Source organism: Oreochromis niloticus, linkage group LG4 (assembly GCF_001858045.2).
Source record: "Oreochromis niloticus isolate F11D_XX linkage group LG4, O_niloticus_UMD_NMBU, whole genome shotgun sequence".
In the NCBI taxonomy this organism is placed as follows: domain Eukaryota; kingdom Metazoa; phylum Chordata; class Actinopteri; order Cichliformes; family Cichlidae; genus Oreochromis; species Oreochromis niloticus.
The window spans coordinates 14,193,115-14,213,189 of record NC_031969.2 but is presented as its reverse complement, the minus strand read 5'-3'; the positions used below and the strand labels follow the sequence as shown (position 1 = coordinate 14,213,189).

The following is a 20,075-nucleotide window of genomic DNA, read 5'->3' as shown; positions in this document are numbered from 1 at the left end:
TCTTAGCTGACAGGAGCGGCACGTAGTCTGGCGTTGTGCTGCTGTAGCCCATCTGCTATAAGATTTCACGTGTTTTGCTTTCGGAGATGCTCTTCTGCATACTTTGGCTGTAACAAATGATTATATGATGATTTCCTTGAAGCAGTCTGGCCATCCTCCTCTCTACCATCAACAAAGTATTTTTTCAGGGAACTCACTGAATTTTTTTTTCTGTTGTATGGGAAGATCTCAATAGATGAGCAGTTTCTGAAAGACTCAGACCGGCATCAACAACGGTGCCATGTTCAAAGTCACTTAAATCACTTTTCTTCCCCTATCTAGTGGCTGATGAGATATTTGATTAAGAGCAGCTGGACAGGTGTACCTAACAAAGTGGCTAGTGAGTGTATATATCTCTCTCTGTCTATAATTATGAGCATTCAGCCTGACAGATCAGAAGCAAAACATTTATTTAAAATAGACTGACAGATGTACTAAACATTTTGCCGTTTTACATGGAAAAACTCTTCGACCTTACTCTTGGAGCATTTGAACCACTATTTGTTTTCTAGAGCAAACCTATTCTGATAGTTTCAGCACAAGTCAGCAATATATAGAGATATACAAATGTGTTGAAATGTGCTGAAATGGCAGTTAGGCGTCTAAGTTAACCCACATGGAGTTTTTAGTTTGATGAATATGGAGGGGAAACTAATTCGTCTCTCCTGAGATAATACACAGTCTGACCTATTATTCTTATTAAGAAGAGAAGGAAGTTTAAGACAATATTCCCTCCTCAAGAAAAGCACCAGACTGTTAATAAGAGATTAAATAGCAGAACAAAAATTAATAAAGTGCATCTGTTCAGTGGCTGTTATCATTTCTTTTTTTTAGCCCTGCATGTAATCTTCCATCAGATGATCAGGTCAGAGTAAAACTAGGACGCTCAGGGTCACTTTGCTTTGCTTAGCTTTTTTTCACATTCATTAATCTCAATTAATAAATAGTTTAAGGTATCTTGCACAAGATTTGATTAGCTTGCACTGACTGAGAATGTTAAAATGTTCTGATTTTACTCTAAATACCTGTTTTGCAGAAAAAAGTATGACATATCTTTTGAAAATCCCCTCAAATCTGAGAATCTATAAATCAAAAGACTTCATATGAACATAGTTGCTGTGTCAGGCATCCCCTTTTGATTTTTCCTTGTAAAGGGCTCAGATGTGACACATTATTAGCCCACTCTGTCCCATGGGTCACATATGGCACAGTGCTTAATTTCAGATGACTTTAATTAGACTCTTCTGTTGCTGATGGGGTCCCTCCAAAATTAACCTTCAAGTTATTTTTTGTTTTGTTTTTTTAACCAGTGAGTCGTTAGATCTTATTAGCGTTTGCTTATTTCTAAATATATTTTTTCTCATCCACACAGCTCAAGTTGACATTTTGATTTGCAGGATAACATTTATAAGGAGAAAAGTGGGCGGATTTATTTTTATTTCATAGTCTGTTGCCTCTGAGAGGAACAGACAATTTATTTCCAATGAGAGTTTTCTAAGTTCTGACTCAAACTGCCAAATGTACAATCGTAGCTCAGGGGCTGTAAGTGAGCAAAGCATGTCTGAAACATTGCTGACCTTGGTAGTAACATCAGGTGAGGTTATCTAGGTAAACCTAGCAAACATCCTTACTTTAGATTATTACAGGGTTCAGAAATTATCTTTCTTGTGGAGTCACTGGTTTAGCAGAAGACAATAAAGGACGTGCTCAGATCAAATCTACTGTAAGCTAATGTTAGCATATCTGTGCTTCATTTTCCATGGTCTAGTTTCATCACCAGCAATCTACAGTTGGAATATTTACTATAATACTGGTTGTAAAAGCCTTTTCTCTGCATTTTTAATCTGTGGAGGATACAAAAGGCCCACTAATAAAAATCTCTGTCTTGGTCGTAGTTTGTAAGCTAAGCCACATTTCCTCAACAAAAGTACTTTTTCTTATCATAGCTATATGGAGGAGTGAAATTTATAACAGGGTACATGGGCTGTTCTGCACTATAATCCACCTCCACAGTTGTTGTGGGGAATTGGCACTGATTTTGGAGTGGATTTGTGGGTCTGTGTGTTTCACAATTGCTACGAGGCAACGGCTGTGCTTTTGTTGGGTTAATTGAAGGCAGGTGTATTTGATTGTGCTTCCACTCTAGTCTGCTAATACTCCACATAGCAAACAATGCTGCGTATTTTTCCTGTTTCTCTGGCCTGCTGAGGCTGGGGTGTTCTTTGGTCTGCCTTGTACAGGGTGGTGGATCTAGCAGGATCATGGTCATGATCTTGAATGCTTAAAAAGAGGGCAACTGGATTTTTTAAGGTTTGTGAAGATGTTTCTCCTCTCAACAATCAACTCTCTTCAAATTTATACTCACAGCCATTGATCAGTGGTCATGACATTGAGCTACTTTTGGTTATTATGAAAGTTATTTGTTTATAAAGTCTGAGAAATCTGCCGTCAGGTAAGAACTGAAAATTCACTTGGATGAGTTATGAGATGCCAAGTGAAAACTTCCAGATGAACTATTTCATCTTCAAGCATTCATCAAGACGGTTCACATGATAGTGGGAGATGAAGTTTCATGCCTTTTTTCACACCTTGGCTCTTGTCATGTGATTAATACTACCCACAGGACCACCTCCAAGGGCACAGCCATACTAGGGGTTAGATACCTGAGATTCTCCACCACTTGTTTTAAAACTGAAGAAGCCTCTTGGATGGTTGGCAAAATGTTCTCAGGAGCTTAGAGGAGTCCAGCTGCCTTCTTTTCAAGCATTCAGGACTGTGTTTTGTATCCATTTTGCAAGTTGGACTCTGTCCCTCCCACCCCCCAACTTTTAAGCACAAAATACTGTAGCTGGGATTGTTTCCTTCTGATTTAAGTGTTTGTCTAATAATTCCCTCAAGTGATCTTTTTCTCATAGCTTTCTGTTGCTCAGACCTAGAATTTGAGTGTTACAAATACCTATTTATGTACAAGATCAATGCACTTTCTTTATTAGAAGGTTTTATGCACTGGTTCTGCAACTTGTGAGAGTGCACGTTTTGGGCTTGAGGCTTTTAGCCTTAGTCTTTGTATCATGATAGTCACAAGAACTTCTATATTTAAGAACCCTTGTTTTAAAGACTTCACAAAGTCAGCCGGACACAGCCTTTTCAGCCAGATCGCGAAACTAACAATACCTTGATTAAGCAGCTAGGCAGAGCAGATAAAATCATTAGCCAGACAAAACCGATAGTCCCAACCTGGAAAAGCTGATCCTGTTTATCGGGAATCTCTAATTAAGGAGCCTTTGCTTGGAGCTTCTATTATGAGAATAAACTGCATAATGTGTGCAGTACCAGTGGGAAGTTTGACAATGATAGTAATAGTTACCAACAGAAGTGAGCAAACTAGTTCTTCAATGGTATATTAGCAATGAAAACAAGTGATATCAGGTTACAGCATACTTGGAATACTTAATACAGGGTAAGACAGTTCAATATCTGTGCTAAAAGGAAAATAACCAAAAAGGGAAAAGGAACCATGTGTTTATTCACTGTAATGTGGTGTTAGTTTGTTTCTATGTGTCAATATTATAATATACAGTACATAATAAGAATAATTGATTTTATAAACATTTCTAAATTCAATTAATTATCCCAGTCATTTGCTTTCCCCTGCTGTCCAGCACCACTTTCTCCGTGTAAGCTTCTTGCAATAACTTTAATTTAATACACACTATAAGGTCATGGCTTGGTGTCCCTGGTAAATCAAACTAGCAGGGGAATCAGTTTGGGGCTCCAAGATTATCATAATTTCCAGCAATGTAACAAGCTGTACAGGAAAGCTATACAAGATATTGCCTTATCCATATTTTGTCCCACTCCTACTCGTAATGCCGCTGAGTTTCGAGTAAACTGCAAGTAATTCAAATGAAAATTGAGAGTTCCAACATTTGTCACTGGCTGAAATAAACAGAGATGAATAGTTTTCCCTGCTATATACAAAACTTACAAATGATGTGACATAATTTATTTCCCCTTTTTGTGATAGAAATATGTATAACTCTACCTTGTCTTGCGCTCATAACTGCGTTTGTGCTGACCAGCCAAGTCAGTCGCTGCCGGTGTTTAATGAAGAGCATTTAATATTGTTGTCATTCAAAGAAGTTTGCTTAGGATGAAAATCTGTCTCTCATCCACTTTTGATTTACACTTTAGTTTTTATCAGTTGAGCTTGGAGAAGTATTCGCCAGGTCTAGTTTCCTAAACAATAACTTCAAGTTCAGTCAAGTTCACTGCACACGTCGCTGCAAATTTGAGGAACCTACAGATAGTCCTGCCATGACTGGGAAATATTTCTCAAAATAGTTATACAAAACTATGCTATTGTCATGCATTTTATTACTAGGAGCTTCTGCAATTGTAACATGACAGCTGTGTTTCATAAAAGTCAGTGATCATCTCTGGAGAGCCTAAAACGTCCACGGATGAGCTTCACTACTCTGTACCGCTGGTCCTCCTCCTGCCTCAGCGGTGTCCTCATATCAGCAGGATGACAGTCATAGGTCACTTCATGTGGCGATGCTCAAAACAAGCACCAGACAAAGGTTAAATCACAGATTCTCTACCAGAGAGCGTTTCGTGTTCGGTAAATGTCGACTCATTCACTAACTCAGATGGACACTCTCTGCCCTGCTCTTTCTCCATGTCTCCCTTGTCCTCCTCATCCCTGCTGATGAAGGCCAGCTCATTCTCATAGCAGAAAGAGTTGGCGCCAGAAGTTGGGAATTTTCTCTCCTCCATGTCTTTGGCGCTGCACCTGGGGGTGGATGGTACTTCGAATGTTTTGTGAAAGTAGGCGTAATCTATCCTGTACTGGTTCTTCTCCTCGAAAATGACGGGCTCGAAGCGGTGACCCCACAGGATCTCCGAGGGCAGGTACGAGCTGCGTGCTTGCGTTGTCATGGCTGTGGCCTCCACCAGCCCTTCAAGTATAATTACTATCTCAAAGTCGGCTGCTTCGAGATCTTGTTTGCTGATGCCAAAGAGTGGACTTTCTTCATCAATTTCGTGTATGACGGTGAGCGGGGCAACCAGAAACAGGCGGTCCGTGCCTTTGTCGTATCCGACGTTCATGTCGATCTGATCCAGGGGGATGTACTCTCCTTCCTCTGTGTAGCGGGGCTTCACCAGCTGGGCTCTCACGTGAGCTTCCACGATGTGGCTCTTCCTTAGGTTTGCAACTCTGAACATGAGGCACAGCTTCCCATCACGCATAGCGATTACTGCATTGTGGCTGAAAAGTAGCGTCTCTGCACGCTTTTTGGGCCTTGCCATCTTTGCCATGATGGCGCCAATCATAAAGGCATCAATGATGCACCCCATAATAGACTGAAAGACCACCATGAAGACAGCTGCTGGGCATTCCTCTGTGACAAAGCGAGCTCCGTACCCAATGGTTGTTTGGGTCTCAACGGAGAACAGGAAGGCTGCCACAAAGGTGTGAACGTTCATGACACAAGGAACAAAACTCTCGTCCCTTCCTTGACTGTCCGTGTCACCATGGAGCAGGCCAATGACCCAGAACGCAAAGCCAAACATTAACCAGGACACCACAAACACCAAGCTGAACAGCAGGAACATGTATCGCCAGCGGATGTCCACGCAAGTAGTGAAAATGTCAGATATGTACCGCTGTGACTTCTCATCCATGTTTGCGAACTGGATGTTGCATTGGCCGGTCTTGCCGACAAACCGGCTGTGCTGTTTGCGTCGTGTGTGGATCTTTCCATTGCCAAAACTGCCCACAGCAGGCATAGTGCTCAGTCTAAAGCCTTCTTCTTCACAGGACAAGAAGCTGTGGTGGTGGTGGGCTCTTCCCACACTCATGCCTCAGTGGAGCACAGCCACAGGGCTTCACGCTATCAGCCTGGCTCATACAAAACTGATCAGGCTCAGGGGAAGTGCCCAGCACTGTAAAGGTTGCTGTAAAGGAAACAAAGGCAGAATATTAATACACAACATCAAATAATAGGGGAAAAAAAGAGAATTGTATTTACCTTTATTTAAGCAAAGAATTAAGATAATCACACAGCATCAGAAGGGGGTACGGTCACATGGTTATCAGCATTGTGTATCAGATTCATTAGTCAAGCCCAGTGAAAATGATGCTCTTTTCTACTTCAATTTCCCCTTCCTGAAGTACCTTTGGCATGATTGAATTAATTTTTCTCTACTCATTTTGATGTCTTCTGCCATCCACATTACAGATATTACATTTCTTTCTCAACCAAAGCACGTCTACACTTATAAATGTGTCACTGCTGATTTTGGTTCAGCTCTCCACGTAGCTTAATTCATCATCTTCAGTTTTTTTAAAAGTTGCTTATATGTTGCTGACGTAAAATAAAACAGACATTTAATGGATGAAAGATTTTTATTGGCATCCAATAAAAAAAACTCTGCTTTGCTTTCATTCCACCTCTTCTGTCAGAAATTCTGCGGTGTATATACAATGAATGTTTCACTGTTCAACAAGGTACAGAAATAGCCAGCTAATTCAATGCCCTGCCATTTTATGTGACGTGTCTTCTGTTTCTTCCAGCTGGCAAAACTATTAGAGTCACTGGAGTACAGTGATGAGGCTGTGTGATTCCCTTGTGAGGCTGAACTGAAAAGTAATATGGGCTGAAAAAGATGGGGCAGAACAGCGGGTGTCATGGAGATAGAAATGGTTTGATGGCAGAAATCAATGGCATCGCTTCAGGCACTTAATGGGATTTTTCTTTCTGAAAAAGGAGCACTTTATGTGGAGTAAACCCTGTTTTCAAGTGTGTGTTGTGCTAAGCAATAATGTTTTACAGCATGCTGAAAGAAGATTTTCAAAGTTTTACAAATCATGTCATTACAAAGCTTTTGTATGACATTGCACCGCCTTCCCAACCAACGAAAAACCCCTGAACTTACTGTCATTCACAGTGTTAAAAAATTCTTTACACTCTTATTTTCTTAGATGCATTACACCTTCAGTTGTGCAATATTCATGCAAAGGTGCATATAAAAATTTCTTTTCAACAAAATTAGTAAATGTGTTGGATTGAGCTACCCACACCTCATTTTCTGAAATGTTTTTCCCAAAATGTAATAACTATAGAGACTTTTCATTCCATATTTGGTGGTGACTTGAACAAAATTGTGCTGTGGACACAAATTTTGGTGACTGTTAATTTACGTTCGGGCGATGTACGTTTAACGAGACACTTGAACCAAACGGAAATGGAGAACATAACATAGCATTCACAGGCGGATGATAAAACGAACATAATATATACAAAATAAGGATTTATAATGCAATAGATTATATTAGAAAATAAAAATATAGATATTAATAATTGCTGGATGTTTTACAACATTTGTGCAAAGTTTTGTTTGATTAGTTCAAAAAAGAAAAATCTGAAGAGAGCATGAAAACTTCCAGACTGGTAGACTTTTTAAAAAATTCTGTTGTTTAGCTGCACGCTCTGGCCAAATCTGCAGCTGACATCTTGTTTTTAATAACGGCCAACATGGTGTAGTTCCTCAAGTCGGAAATTCTGAGTACCCAGTTGTAAATTTTTTATGGAAGCCCCCTCAACTTGGATTTCCCACTCAGAAAGTCGGAACAGACCAACATACCCCGAATTAGCAAGCCAAGATGGCGGCACTGAACGTAACCAGTAGCATCTCTTCTGCTACTGTTGTGTATTTTTCACTCACTAAATAAGCCATACACAGAGCACTGATCAGGCTTTATCCATGAATGTGTGCACAAAAAATAAGTATTATACTGTATTGCTAGTGACAACTGAATGGCTCTACTTAGCTAAGAACCAAAACAAATCCTGTTTTCCGTCACTTTTTCTGGAACGTGCTAACTCGTGAGTGACGTCACTCCTGAGTTTTAACTTCAAGTTCTGAGGTATCTGAAATAGGTTACTGGTTAGAACAGGTAACTCATATACAGTAAAGCTAATGTCGAGGCCTGGGTTTGAATTTGCTCCTGTCCTATAAAGGTTAAAAAACACAAAAATATGTATGTATATTTAAAAAAAGCACCTATTAAAATGCATGTTTTGAGAGCACACTGAAAAGGTAAAAGCCTCTGCGCTTCTTTTACATGTGGCTAAAAAGTAGCTGCACCTCTGATTAGGGCTGTGTCACATCGAATTGTTCGCAATAATACCGGTGTAAAGTTTTACGTGATATTAAAATGTTACATTGCGATATTATTGTTATAGGAATGTCATTAGTTTACACTCCCCAGTGTGAACAACAATGCAACAAGCCCGGACGTGTCTGTGCTTTGTAAAGTAAGCAGAAAAAGAAAATTGTTCTTAGTAAAGATTGAAATAACAAACTCGTTTCACCACTTGATGCTAAAAACATATGCTGTTGAGTGCAACCAGGTTGTGAAGGACGAGATTCTAGCAGCTGGTGACGTGCGACCCAAATGTAAACAACTCAACCCAGCAATGCTAGCTGCTTTCCATGTGACAGGAAGAGCAAACAGTGACACAATGGAAAAGCAGGAGTTTAGCTGGTCAAAGAGCTCGACCCAAGATTCAACATCCCAGGTAGAAAATATTTTTCATTCTTGTGTGACAAAGTGTTAAACAGTTATTTTACACCTTTACTTTAAATTTCATGGGGAAACACCACCTAGGCTACTTTTATGCTTACATTTGATTTATGATGTTCTACTACTAGTACACTATATAATGCTACTGCTGCTGCCTATGTTTCGATAGATTTACACTTGGTGGTGTGTCATCAATTACAGTAGCTCATTGGAAAAGAAGGCTGCAACCATCATATGTTTTTCTTTTTTTTAATATATTGTCAGGAATATTGTTATTGTAAATATTCTTGCCATATCATGATGTAATTTTAAGACTATACCACCAATCTCTAGTGTGTGTATATGTATATATATACACCCACACACAAACACACGTTTTTAAAAAGGCTAATCTTATTTTATTAAACACAACACTTGGCTATGCAAGGCAGGGCTTGGAGCTAAATGCTAACGTCATCTTGCTGACTTGGTGATTGTTTTGTTTTTCACGTTAATATACAGAAATGTGTTACTGTGTCGTGTGAGACATGATCAGAGAAAAATGGTACCCTGAATGCAAACTTATGTGACGTAAAAGATGATGTTAGGAATATAAATTTCACGGAGGTAAAAGATGTTTTTAAACCTCTTTTTGTTGTCAGAGTCAGCTAACCTGTGAAGCAGTTTTCATCAAATTGAAATGACGATCGTGCATTTGATCGAGCTTGTCCTGGTGACTACTGAAGGTAAAGTTATTCTAAGGTATTGCTTTAAAATAACTGCCCACGTAAGTGCCCAAATTGTTGCCAAAGTAGAGAGACTTCTAGAAACATCTAGGAAATATTATTATTATATTTAGTTTTTGGTTTCCACTGAATTGAATGATGTAGCTGCATTCTGGTCTGATGTACCTTAAATAATCTGAATTCAAAAAACCCTTAAATAGGAGACAGTCACATCACTGCCCTGGAAACAGGAGAGATTCAGTGGAAAACACCTCAACTACAGGTTTCCACAAGCTGTGTCCTGCTTACTTTCAGATATTTTTATCATGTATTATGTTGTTTGGACTCTCTTTGGTGTGTCTGAAACATTATAGGTGCCTAGTCAGGTCATAAATAGGATAAGGGTATAAAAGATGCATTAAAAAACAAAAGTTAAAAATAGAAGCTGACCACACCGTGGATAGTTAGGCATTAATACCCAGTACATATAACAGACCAGACAGAAGTCAAGAAGGGATATATTTGTTAGAGCTTAAAGTTCAGGATCAAGGATGACACTTATAATAACAAATTTGACCATTTCCCCCTGTGAGTGAGTGTTTCTCGAAGGTCTAGTTGCTAGGAAGCAGGATGTTGAGTGTCCAAGGGATATTAATATCTAATTATTTGTGCGACTGCTCCTCGGCTCTCTCAGGAGCCACACTCTGCCTGCTGGGCTGTGATCTTAACTCAGGAGCAGCGATGAGTCTTTTTATCTGCTGGCATTTATCACAGCAGAAACTGTTTTCACCGAAAACATTAATGAATTGAGCAGCATGCGACTTACCTTATTCGCAAGAAAACACTGATTTCCAACTTTCCTTTTCTTCCAAATCTCCAAGCTTTTTAGCCAAGCTGCTTCATGTTTGGCTTCCTTCAGTTCTTCTCTTCTTCTATCCTCCTGAGGTAGAAAAGTAAATAGCCACAGAGTGTCTTCATCTCTTTCTCCACTGAATGAGGAGAGCAATCACTCGTGCTCTGAAATACTCCAGGGTCACCCCCGGATTGATATCCAGTTGATCGGGAACAGACCAGAAATAACAAAATGGTTTTCGTGAAGCAGGGAAGTTGTAATTGTGATCTTCAAAAACAGAACGGCACCTCGATCACAGCCATCCCAAATCAAATGAATGTAGTGGTCACGTGGCCTGTTGAGTCCAGTCCAATCAAAAAAGTCAATTCTTCACAGCTTATTTTAGAGTCTTGGGAGAGTCGGCAGTCTCTCTTCTTCCACGTGTCTCACACTTTCTGACTATATCTGCTATCTGATCTCGTTCTGCTGCAGATCCCACTCTGTATCCCACATCTAGTGAACTATTGCTCACTGCTCAGCTCCAGTCCTCCCCCTCCCTTCCACAGTGTCACTGTAGATACTTGGCATTTGGAGACTACATGCGCTTCCCCTACAAAGTGTTGACAGTCAGGTGATCATCAGCGGCGTTGAAAGAACTGACTGGTTTATTCAGGACTGTTGTGCACCACAGAGCGATGGGGGACACACTGGTTTCTTTGGGTTGTGTTTTTTTTAATGACAATGTATTTGATTATACTTTGGCAGCATTGCCTAAAGAACACACCACACTGCTTCTACATGAGTAAACTTTTTATTTCCAAATATAGATTATACTTCATATGTATGCCCTATTTTCTAACTAAAATCTAGCAGATCACAGAGTGGGTGGTCTCCATTTTTACTCAGTGAGAAAGCAGAGCAGCTCTTGTTGAATATGCTGGACTTTGAAAAGACCATGTAGGCAGTTTCTGATTTTTGTGTGCGTTCCTGAGTGAATGAGGAAGTCTGTGAGCATCTTAAACATTGCAACGCCACTGAGAAGTTGTTAAAGGCTGCGCTAGAAGCTTAAAGCAGTTATACCCATGGATGGCATCAGCATGCCAACAAAGTTGAAATGAGACTATGTTGCAAATTTCTTACAATAGTTAACATTTCAATTCAGTGTGTTAGCGTGATATCATTCATTACTTAGCAACTGAACTCAAACCGCTAATGCCAACAGGAATATCAATGTTTTTAAGGGTGTGTAACCATGATTAGACAAAGCAGCATTTTGAAATGACGGTCATATGATGAGTCATATATACATATGAGTTTGTAAGGTTGTTATCTTACAATATAAAATGCCTTCACACGACTGGTGTTGTGATTGTGGGAGAAAGCTGGAGTAACCGGAGTGATACCACACAGACTGGGTTCAAAGCCAGGACACTATTGTTCGGCAGCAGCACTGCTAACCACAGCAACCATGCTGCTATATTGCATAAACATATCTACAAAAAATTCAATGCCAGTTTTTGTTCTAAATAAAAATAGACTGGTCTTCAAATCATTTAAGGCATTTTTATAGTTCAAAAAAAGAATATCTGATGTTCAGACTGACAAATGGTTTAAATGATTTGGATGGCTTTAAAAAAAAAAAAATCTACTTCTGGAAATTGGGGGGTTTATTTTTTCTGTGTCATTAAAAGAATCAGAGAAACCTGAAAAGCAGCACTGACTTTCATGACTGCATGACCTCTTATGGTCTGACTAGGAAAATCTGAAATTCTGGTAATTCTGGTCGCTGCATCCTCTGTAGGAGGAGAGTCTGTGGAGGTTATAGGTTAAAAGCCAGCATGTTATGAGGGGTGCATTAGTGCCCAAGGCAGTGATAGCCTGCACCTATGTGAACATCTAATTATTGAATATATGCCAATTTTAGAGCAACACATGCTGTCATCCAGAGGGTATCTTTTCAGGTAAGGCCTCACTTATTTAAGGGCAATGCTAAACTGGAATTTTCACGTATTACAAAGTGTGGCTTTGTGGGGGGAAAAAGGCTCAGCAGTCTGCCTGTAGTCCACAGATGTGAGCAAGTGAAAACATTTAGAGATTATGAAAAAAAAGACAGAACAAAGGAAGCCCATATCTGCCGGGCAGCTGAAATCCTATAACAAGCAAGAACTGCAAAACATTTGGCTTCCAAAACCACAGCAGCTGCTCCTCCAAGTTCCTCAAAATTTGCAGAGTGCTACTGAAAGGGAAGATGATGCAACACAGGGGTAAACTTGCGCTTGTACAAGAATAAAAAAAAATGACAAATATTGTGATTATGTGAAATTAAGGCACCGTGGTGCAAAAAACTAAAAAACACAATGTGTTTAAACACAATTTACGTGTGTGTGTGTGTGTGTGTGTGTGTGTGTGTATACATGACCAGTAAGAATGAAAATTAAAAATTGCATGGTTGGACTGAACATGGGTTATCTACAAGCTGCGTGTAGCTGTCCAGCACTTTGTAATTCTTAAACAAGACAAAAACAGGATTATCATTTCCAGTGCTAGCCTAACCCAGATTCACTGCAGAAGGTCACAGAGCAGAGGGATCGGTGGAAGGTTTACGTGCAACAAGCCACTATGATGGCCTGCAAGGAAGCTAAGGCGAGATGACTTTGGTATCAGTTTTCTAAATATAAGAGGAAATAATATTTGACCTTTGTGAGTGTTAGTCCCACTGGATCTGTTTTGGGTGCAAGCATCTTGCACGTGAATCACTGCTTTGCATGCAAGATATTGCACGCAAAAATAAAAAAAAAACAACAACAACATTCATGAAGAATTGGCCAGACTACAGACAAACACAAGCACTACAGATCTTAGCACTCTAAGTGCTCATAATTATTACTGTACATGTACACTATGAAGTCTTACTATGATGTCAGACCTGTAAATAGGTTATGGGTTCAGTTAGGGGATGGCGGCCCCAGATGGGGATGTGGAGTGTGCTATCAGGACAAAGTGTGTCCAGTGCCCGGCCTATACTTGATACCCAGCGAGTTATTTAAAGGGCCCTTCTCTGCAGCAGGATAAAGTGGGCCAGGCTCGACTGCACTGAGGAACATACAAGGGTTTGATCACCTTTAAGATTCTCAGCTCATTGCTGATCAGCACACTACACTTTCATTTCCGGTGTTTCACCATGTTGTGGTTATCCCTGTGTGGATAAGGGCACACGATTTTTACTCAAAGCTCTGTTAAACAAAACTATTACTGCTGTTATGCAGTAATAACCCAGCAATACTCTATACTGGTGTACTGGTGGTAGCTTGTAATGTGCTCCTTGTTAAATTCTTTTGTTAAAGACAGCAGGGAGAAACAAAGTCAGAGTAGTTAGGGTGTAAACTTTGCAAAGCCCCGAGACAAGCTTGCTTCATACAGCAGTGATCAAGGAAGAGAGAGAGCAAACACGAAGGATGAGATGCAGTACAAAATATCTGTTGGCAGCCAACACAAACTGTGTGAGTGGGGAAGAGAGGCGTTGTTCACCCACCCGACAGAAACAAAAGGCTGAACATACACAAGATGCATGATTTTTTTTTTCTTTCTTAAGTAGCTGTTCTCCAACCTCCCTGTTCCAGTTAGTGAATATGCTTCAGACCTGCATAATGAACATAATAATAAAGCACTCTCAGTTCCAGTAACACATAGAGGCAATGATAGCTCCACACTGGAGGTTGAATCCAGGTCAGTCTTTACTGTACTCAGTCAAAAGCCTAATGAAATCTTTGTTTCCCTTATTCTGCCTTATACAAGTGAATAATGAAAGAGTGTGGATTTTTTTTTTAATCACATTATTTCCATCAGTCATTAGATTTAAAATAAATAAATAAATAAACCACGGCGTGGTCTGTCAGATCACAAACAGATCTCATGAACCAAACTTGTTTAGTTTGCTCTTGGCATATTTTCCTTACAGCACAAACACCCATCAGCCTCATCACCCCCCCTGGTCCCAGGGCTGGTATTCTCAGGTGAACAACGTAGGATTTATCCATTGTCATGGAAACACTGACGAGTTTGAGTTAAGTTGCATGTAGGTCACACGCCTCTAGACCTGATTTTATAACAGTGTGGTTCAAATCAAAGTGGGAATGAAGTTTGCGCAGCTCTGTGCCGATTTGAGAACACAAACTTGGGCTCCCGTCGCACAAATAATCAAAGCCGTGGTCCTGTCAGCAGCACTGAAGTGTATCACTGGAGAAGCAGACTGTGCAGACCCGAGCGGTCTCTGAGCCAGTTGCGGTAATTGATCTTTGCATGGCTAAATGGGCCACTTATTTTTACAGCTCGAGCAGGTGCACCTGTGTACTGGTGTTTCTTCACCAGTTGCTGATCAGTCATGAGGGCCTGGTGAGTTTGTGGGGCAGCTCGACTAAGAACAAACCCTGCAGGTGCACATGAAAACACACACACACAAATACAGTGAGGAAAGTTTATGCTTTCCAGTCACTATTACTCTGATGTAGCAATTTGAATACATTTTACACAGTTATTTAAAGAGAGGATCATTTTAAAAAGTACATGGTAATGATTTTATTGCCATGAAGAATGATTTCTAAACAGGTTTTGTATTTAAATTCAGTTCTTGGTTGGCATTGGGTGCCTAGTAACTGCTCTGAGTGATGAGGATGGAGAAGATTAGGAATGATCAGCATGTCATTCACAGATCAATTACAACATTATGATGTTGTAATTAAGTCATCTTTAGGAGGGTCATCTTCGTCTTCGTCCATGGGCAGAGTCAAATATGCCTGTACACGGACTGCGATCACCTTGTTTATCATGGACTGTATGCAGGGAAGAATACATGTGGTAAAACAGCAAAGCAGTAACAGTAAAACTCCCACAAAAACTAATCCTTTAATCAAAAGGGACTTCCATGAGCCGCTTATCAACCATGTAAGCCAATCTTCAGTGTTTGTGACATAGTCTTGTTGTTGTGCAGCCCTGAGTTGTCTCAGTGTGTTCAGAGCATCAGTCATATTGGATGAGTGTACATTATCTGGAATGTATGTACAGCATGTGTTGTTAAAGAGGACACATGGTCCTCCCTTTTCAGCGAGGATCATGTCTAACGCCACCCTGTGTTGCATTACTGCAATGCGCAGAGCGTCAATTTCTTGATTCTGTTTATCGTTTATGTTACAGGATGCATTCAGGAACAGTCCAAAACGGTAGTCCAGAGTTTCAATTCGTAAAGCATGTTTTCCGACTCCTACCCAGGGAAACAGGGCGTGGGTCACTTTCTGGCCGGTTGTCCAAAGCTTAAATTCCTGTGGAACATCTGATCCCCAGATAGGGTCATGTGGTTGTACTGCAGAGACGTCTCGTCGTCGTCGGGTCCTTGTGGCGTTTCCTGTAGTTATTTTGAAGGTGTGATCTGAGATGAAGATGGGAGCGCAAACTCCGGTCCACCCTGGAGGTAGTATGAAATAAGCACGTTGTCCACATAGCCGGGCCATTCCTTGCACCCAGTAGGTGCCATTAGAGGGGTTGGCTGTGTTCACAGGGGCACCTTCTCCGTTTCCAGCGGTCTGATTTAGAGATGGCACGATACCACTTTTTTATGTCCGATACCGATATCATAAATTTGGATATCTGCCGATACCGATATGAATCCGATATTGTGTTTTTTAATCAATAAAACTGTTTTTTTTAACATCTTGCTGCATTTTGTATAAGTTCATACTCAAGTTTAAATAAACAACAACACTAAAGCTATTCTGTTATACCTGTGTGTAAAAAATACACTGCACCCAAAATATTTCATAGTTCAGCAACACTGATCAATCTAATAAACCTTACCTAACTTAAAACCTAACTTAAACCTGCTCCATCCTCCCTATTCTGGTATTTTAAAGAGTACTTAGCAGAAATATTAAGCAACCTAACTAATAGGGTTGCAAACTCCCAGCAAAAAAAAAAAAAAAAAAAAATAGGGAACCACCCACCCTCCACCTCATGATGCTTAATCGATGTAATCAACTTTAATTTGATGCAGGCTGAAAAAAAATGCACAGAAACAAATTATTTTTCAAGAATAATTAAATAGATTCAAAATCTTTCTTCTACAGAATTGCAGAATTCACAGATGGTACCTTCCCAAAGGAAAAAGTACTATAGCTTACTAGGGTATATAGACTTAAGAGTTACTATATATAGTAATGGAGGAGGAGGAGGTCAGCGCCCTGACCCACTGGTGTCAAGACAACCATCTCACCCTCAACGTCGCAAAGACAAAGGAGCTGATAGTGGACTTCCGGAGGTGCAGAGGAGTACACACCCCCATCACCATCAACGGCGCCGCTGTGGAGAGAGTGAGCAGCTTCCGCTTCCTTGGTGTACATCTGGCTGAGGATCTTACGTGGTCAGTACACATAAACAAGACAGTGAAGAAGGCGCAGCAGCGCCTCTTCTTTCTCAGGAGACTGAAAAGATTCGGCATGAGCCCCCGCATCCTCAGGACCTTCTATCGCTGTGCCATTGAGAGCATCCTCACTGGATGCATCACCACCTGGTATGGCAACAGCACCGCTTACAACCGCAAAGCTCTCCAGAGAGTAGTGCGGTGTGCTGAACGGATAATTGGAGGTGAGCTTCCCTCCCTCCAAGACATCTACAGGAAGCGGTGCCTGAGGAAAGCGGGGAGGATCATCAAGGACTCCAGTCACCCCAGCCATAAACTCTTCAGACTACTTCCATCAGGAAGGAGGTTCTGCAGCATCCGGTCCCGAACCAGCAGACTGAGAGACAGCTTTTTCCACCAGGCCATCAGACTGCTGAACACGTCATAGACACCTCACCCTCACTACTGGAACTTCAACATTATGCACTCCATACTGTACATTAATGCCACTGTTTTGCACATACCTACCTCTGTATATTTTATATTTTATATATCTTATTTTATTGTTTACTCTATTTCATTTGTAAAACATGTATATACACACTCACACACACACACACACACACACACGTAGAAAAACATATTTAGTACACACATTCAGTAATGTATATACCTTTATATATGGTACATATATTTATTACTTTTTAGATTAACCATTTTTATATTTTGCTTGTTGCACGTTATTGTATTTTGCACAACTCTGTTGCTTGTGAAGCTTGCACACAAGAATTTCACTCGCATGTACTGTACCAGTGTACCTGCACATGTGACGTGACAATAAAGGTGATTTGATTTTGATTTGATTTAATGGACTTCTATACATTTTACATCAGATTAAAACTTTGGGTGTAAGATTCAGATAATTATTTATTAAAAGCTACATATTTTAAATGAGAATAAGAAAGAAAAGTATGTCTTTGTGCCCCCTTTTCCCTGTTCATGCCCTATCGGCCCCCCTGGCTAAACTTTGCTAGATCCGCCCCTGCACAGTTACCAGCCGTCAGCTACGTAGAAAAAGATCCTGGTGTAGAAAGTAATATTAAATAAATTCTAACAACAGCTTATCAAGCTTAAACGTGCTGCTGTTGTTCAGCCGCTGGTTTCCTCTTTCTGGCGCGAAGTGGGCCAAAAACAAAGAAGAGAGACGGACTCGCAAAAGAAAAGCCGATCAGCTGATCGTTAAGCAGTTTCACGATTGAAGTAGCGGCAGGAAGGTGAGGGAGAGAGAGAGAGGCAGTCGCTCCATATATCGGTTGTTAAGCTTAACATGGCAACGCTTTACAAACATTCAGAGATGAACTTACACACTTGCTTTACTTCTCTCTGGGATAACTTCCTCGGAGATGAAATGCTGGTTTGGTAGCGAGGCTCCAAATACACACAGCCGCTCTATCATGTGAGGCATACTGCTGCAACGTGCTACAGTTATGAGCCGAGTTACGCCGTGTTGCAAGTTTTGTGAGATGCTCTTTTTTATATTTAATGGATCGGAGTACATTTTTTATTTTTCGCAGATATCCGATCCAGTAATTTAGGTCAGTATCGGACCGATACCGATACGTAATATCGGATCGGTCCATCTCTAGTCTGATTACAATTAGTGGTGTTTCCAAGCGGTCTGTTACCGTTGTCTTGCCGGTAGCACATGGAGTGGTTCTTCCCTGGGGTTTGGTCCAAGAACACTGGGAAGTGAATGGATGTGTTCCGGTTCATCACGTTGAAGTTGATCCAGAAAAGTTGGTCACACGTTCCATTGTCAAGTCCAGCGTCTTCAATGGTGATTATCTCGTGTTGGGGTGGTCCCTGAAAGATACTAAGGAAGTTAAGCGAGTAGATGGTAGATGAGCTTGTCTCGTTGATGATGATTTTATTATGCTGATAGCCAACGCCCGAAAAGCTGGCGGCACGTTTGGCTTGTGTTTTGTTCTTTATTGTCCTCGAAAAGTGCGAGGAGTCCTGCTAGGAGCAGGAGGACAGCTGCTAGGACGGCGAGTGTCTTCATGACAGCCAAACACACCTAGATCCTCGGGTGAGTAGACTACTGGCGAGAAGTAGAGGGCGGGATATACCCAATCAGCCCTCTCTTCACCAGGTAGATCACCAGAAGGTAGGGGTGCTGGAGTCTATGAGTCTGGGCTGTCACTCACTTTCTTGCAGTGGCTTTGGTGAATCCAAGATGGTCTTTCTGCTATCTTACAGGCGGTTGGTGTGGTGATGAGCACTTGGTAGGGACCTTCCCAGCGGGGCGAGCTCCAATTCTTTCTATGGAGAACTCGAATCAGGACCCAATCACCTGGCTTCAACCTGCAAGATACTGGAGAAGATTCAGAAGGCAGTTTATTGTTCAAAACAATATCTTTGTTTTCTAGTAGCTTCGACATCCATTCTGCTAGTGTAGTTTCTCTGATTGATTTATCTAAAGGTTCACTTGTGATTGGCAGTGGAAATGGTCTGCCATGAATGATTTCAAAAGGTGTGAGTTTCTGAGAACCCTGTGTTAGTCTCATCCACATTTTTACTAGGCCTATACACTCAGGCCATGGTCTCCCTGTTTCTTCCATACATGTTCTAAGTCTCTGTTTTATTGTGCCGTTAGTTCTTTCCGCTAATCCTGCACTTTGCGGGTGATAAGCACAGTGATTTTTGATGCTGAATCCTAGTGCTTCAGAGACTTTGCTGATTACCTCATTGACAAAGTGTGTCCCATTATCTGATCTTATCAGAGTGGGGATGCCATATGTTGGAATAAAATGGTTACATAAGCATTTTGCTACTGAAATGGCATCTGCTTTCTTTACTGGGTAGATTTCTGGCCATTTTTAGAATACGTCTATGATCACTAGAGCGTATTTTGAGCCTTGGCATTCATTTAGTTCAATAAAATCCATGTGGATTGTGTGGAAAGGATAAGGTGGTGTGGGAAAATGACCTCTTTTTGGTCTGAGATTCCCTTGTGCATTGTGTTTTTTTTGGCAAATCATGCATGTTCTGACAAATTCTTTTGCTGAAGTTTCGAAATTTAGAGTGTAAAAGTGTTTCGGAGATTAAAGCTACTATCCCTCCTGTTGACACATGGAGAGTAACTCCATGTGTCACTAAGGCTGCTGTTTTGTGTAGAGATTTTGTGTAGAGATTTTGGAAGTATTGTACTTTGTGAAGTATAAGTACTTCACAAATCATCAAGTCATCTCTTAGTTGCGCTCCGCATTTCAGCCATTTCTTTTGCTCAGCTGTGGGAGCTGCTTTTTGTTCATCCTTTGTCAGTAAAATTGTTTCCCTTTGTAATTTCATAGTCATTCTTCTGATGTGCTGCACACTTGCAAATTGCTAAATGTCGGAGTTTCCTCCCATGTAAACAGATGTGTGCCATGATAAAACCTTCTCCACACACTAGAAACAAGAAACTAATTTCAACCGTTGTTACATCTTATTCACTTATTTTATAATACAGTTATTTTT

General features: G+C 40.7%; 2 protein-coding genes and 1 long non-coding RNA gene across 6 annotated transcripts in view; 1 reads left to right on the top strand and 2 right to left on the bottom strand.

Annotated features, from left to right (window-relative positions):
• Nucleotides 1-2,342: 2,342 nt before the first annotated feature.
• The window catches only part of kcnj12b (potassium inwardly rectifying channel subfamily J member 12b), a 23,412-nt gene continuing 5,679 nt past the window's right edge, over nucleotides 2,343-20,075 (bottom strand). Inside the window, exons 1-2 of one of the 2 annotated variants that reach the window (XM_005468325.4) lie at nucleotides 10,163-10,886; nucleotides 2,343-6,000 (exon numbers count right to left, since the gene is read on the bottom strand). In XM_005468325.4, coding sequence (XP_005468382.1) covers nucleotides 4,624-5,904 — 1,281 coding nt within the window. In that variant the 5' untranslated portion in view covers nucleotides 5,905-6,000; nucleotides 10,163-10,886 and the 3' untranslated portion in view covers nucleotides 2,343-4,623. Of the gene's footprint in view, nucleotides 6,001-10,162; nucleotides 10,887-20,075 lie in introns of those variants that run through there. The other variant, XM_005468326.3, reaches the window with a different exon arrangement.
• The window catches only part of LOC109201974 (uncharacterized), a 25,268-nt gene continuing 11,203 nt past the window's right edge, over nucleotides 6,011-20,075 (top strand). Inside the window, exons 1-3 of one of the 2 annotated variants that reach the window (XR_002061933.2) lie at nucleotides 6,011-8,363; nucleotides 8,460-8,627; nucleotides 9,274-9,357. This is a non-coding gene — a long non-coding RNA (uncharacterized LOC109201974). Of the gene's footprint in view, nucleotides 8,628-9,273; nucleotides 9,358-20,075 lie in introns of both variants that reach the window. The other variant, XR_003219941.1, reaches the window with a different exon arrangement.
• Nucleotides 10,964-18,983, bottom strand: LOC112846786 (syncytin-A-like). Of its 2 annotated transcripts, none has more exons than XM_025906904.1 (2): nucleotides 18,207-18,983; nucleotides 10,964-15,744 (listed from the first exon to the last, which is right to left on the bottom strand). In XM_025906904.1, exons 1-2 carry the CDS (start codon nucleotides 18,327-18,329, stop codon nucleotides 14,890-14,892), a joined length of 978 nt encoding a protein of 325 aa, XP_025762689.1. In that variant the 5' UTR covers nucleotides 18,330-18,983; the 3' UTR covers nucleotides 10,964-14,889. The 2 variants fall into 2 exon arrangements, with proteins under 2 accessions (XP_025762689.1, XP_025762688.1); XM_025906903.1 differs by having other exon boundaries at nucleotides 10,964-15,749; nucleotides 18,209-18,983.

What these genes read in the sequence shown, in the direction of transcription:
- LOC112846786 (XM_025906903.1), bottom strand. Translation starts at nt 18,329, where the DNA reads ATGAACCGGAACACATCCATTCACTTCCCAGTGTTCTTGGACCAAACC. An exon ending in TGGAAACACCACTAATTGTA is followed by an intron (nt 15,750 to 18,208) that starts ATCAGACTAGAG and finishes TGCCATCTCTAA; the next exon opens with ATCAGACCGCTGGAAACGGA.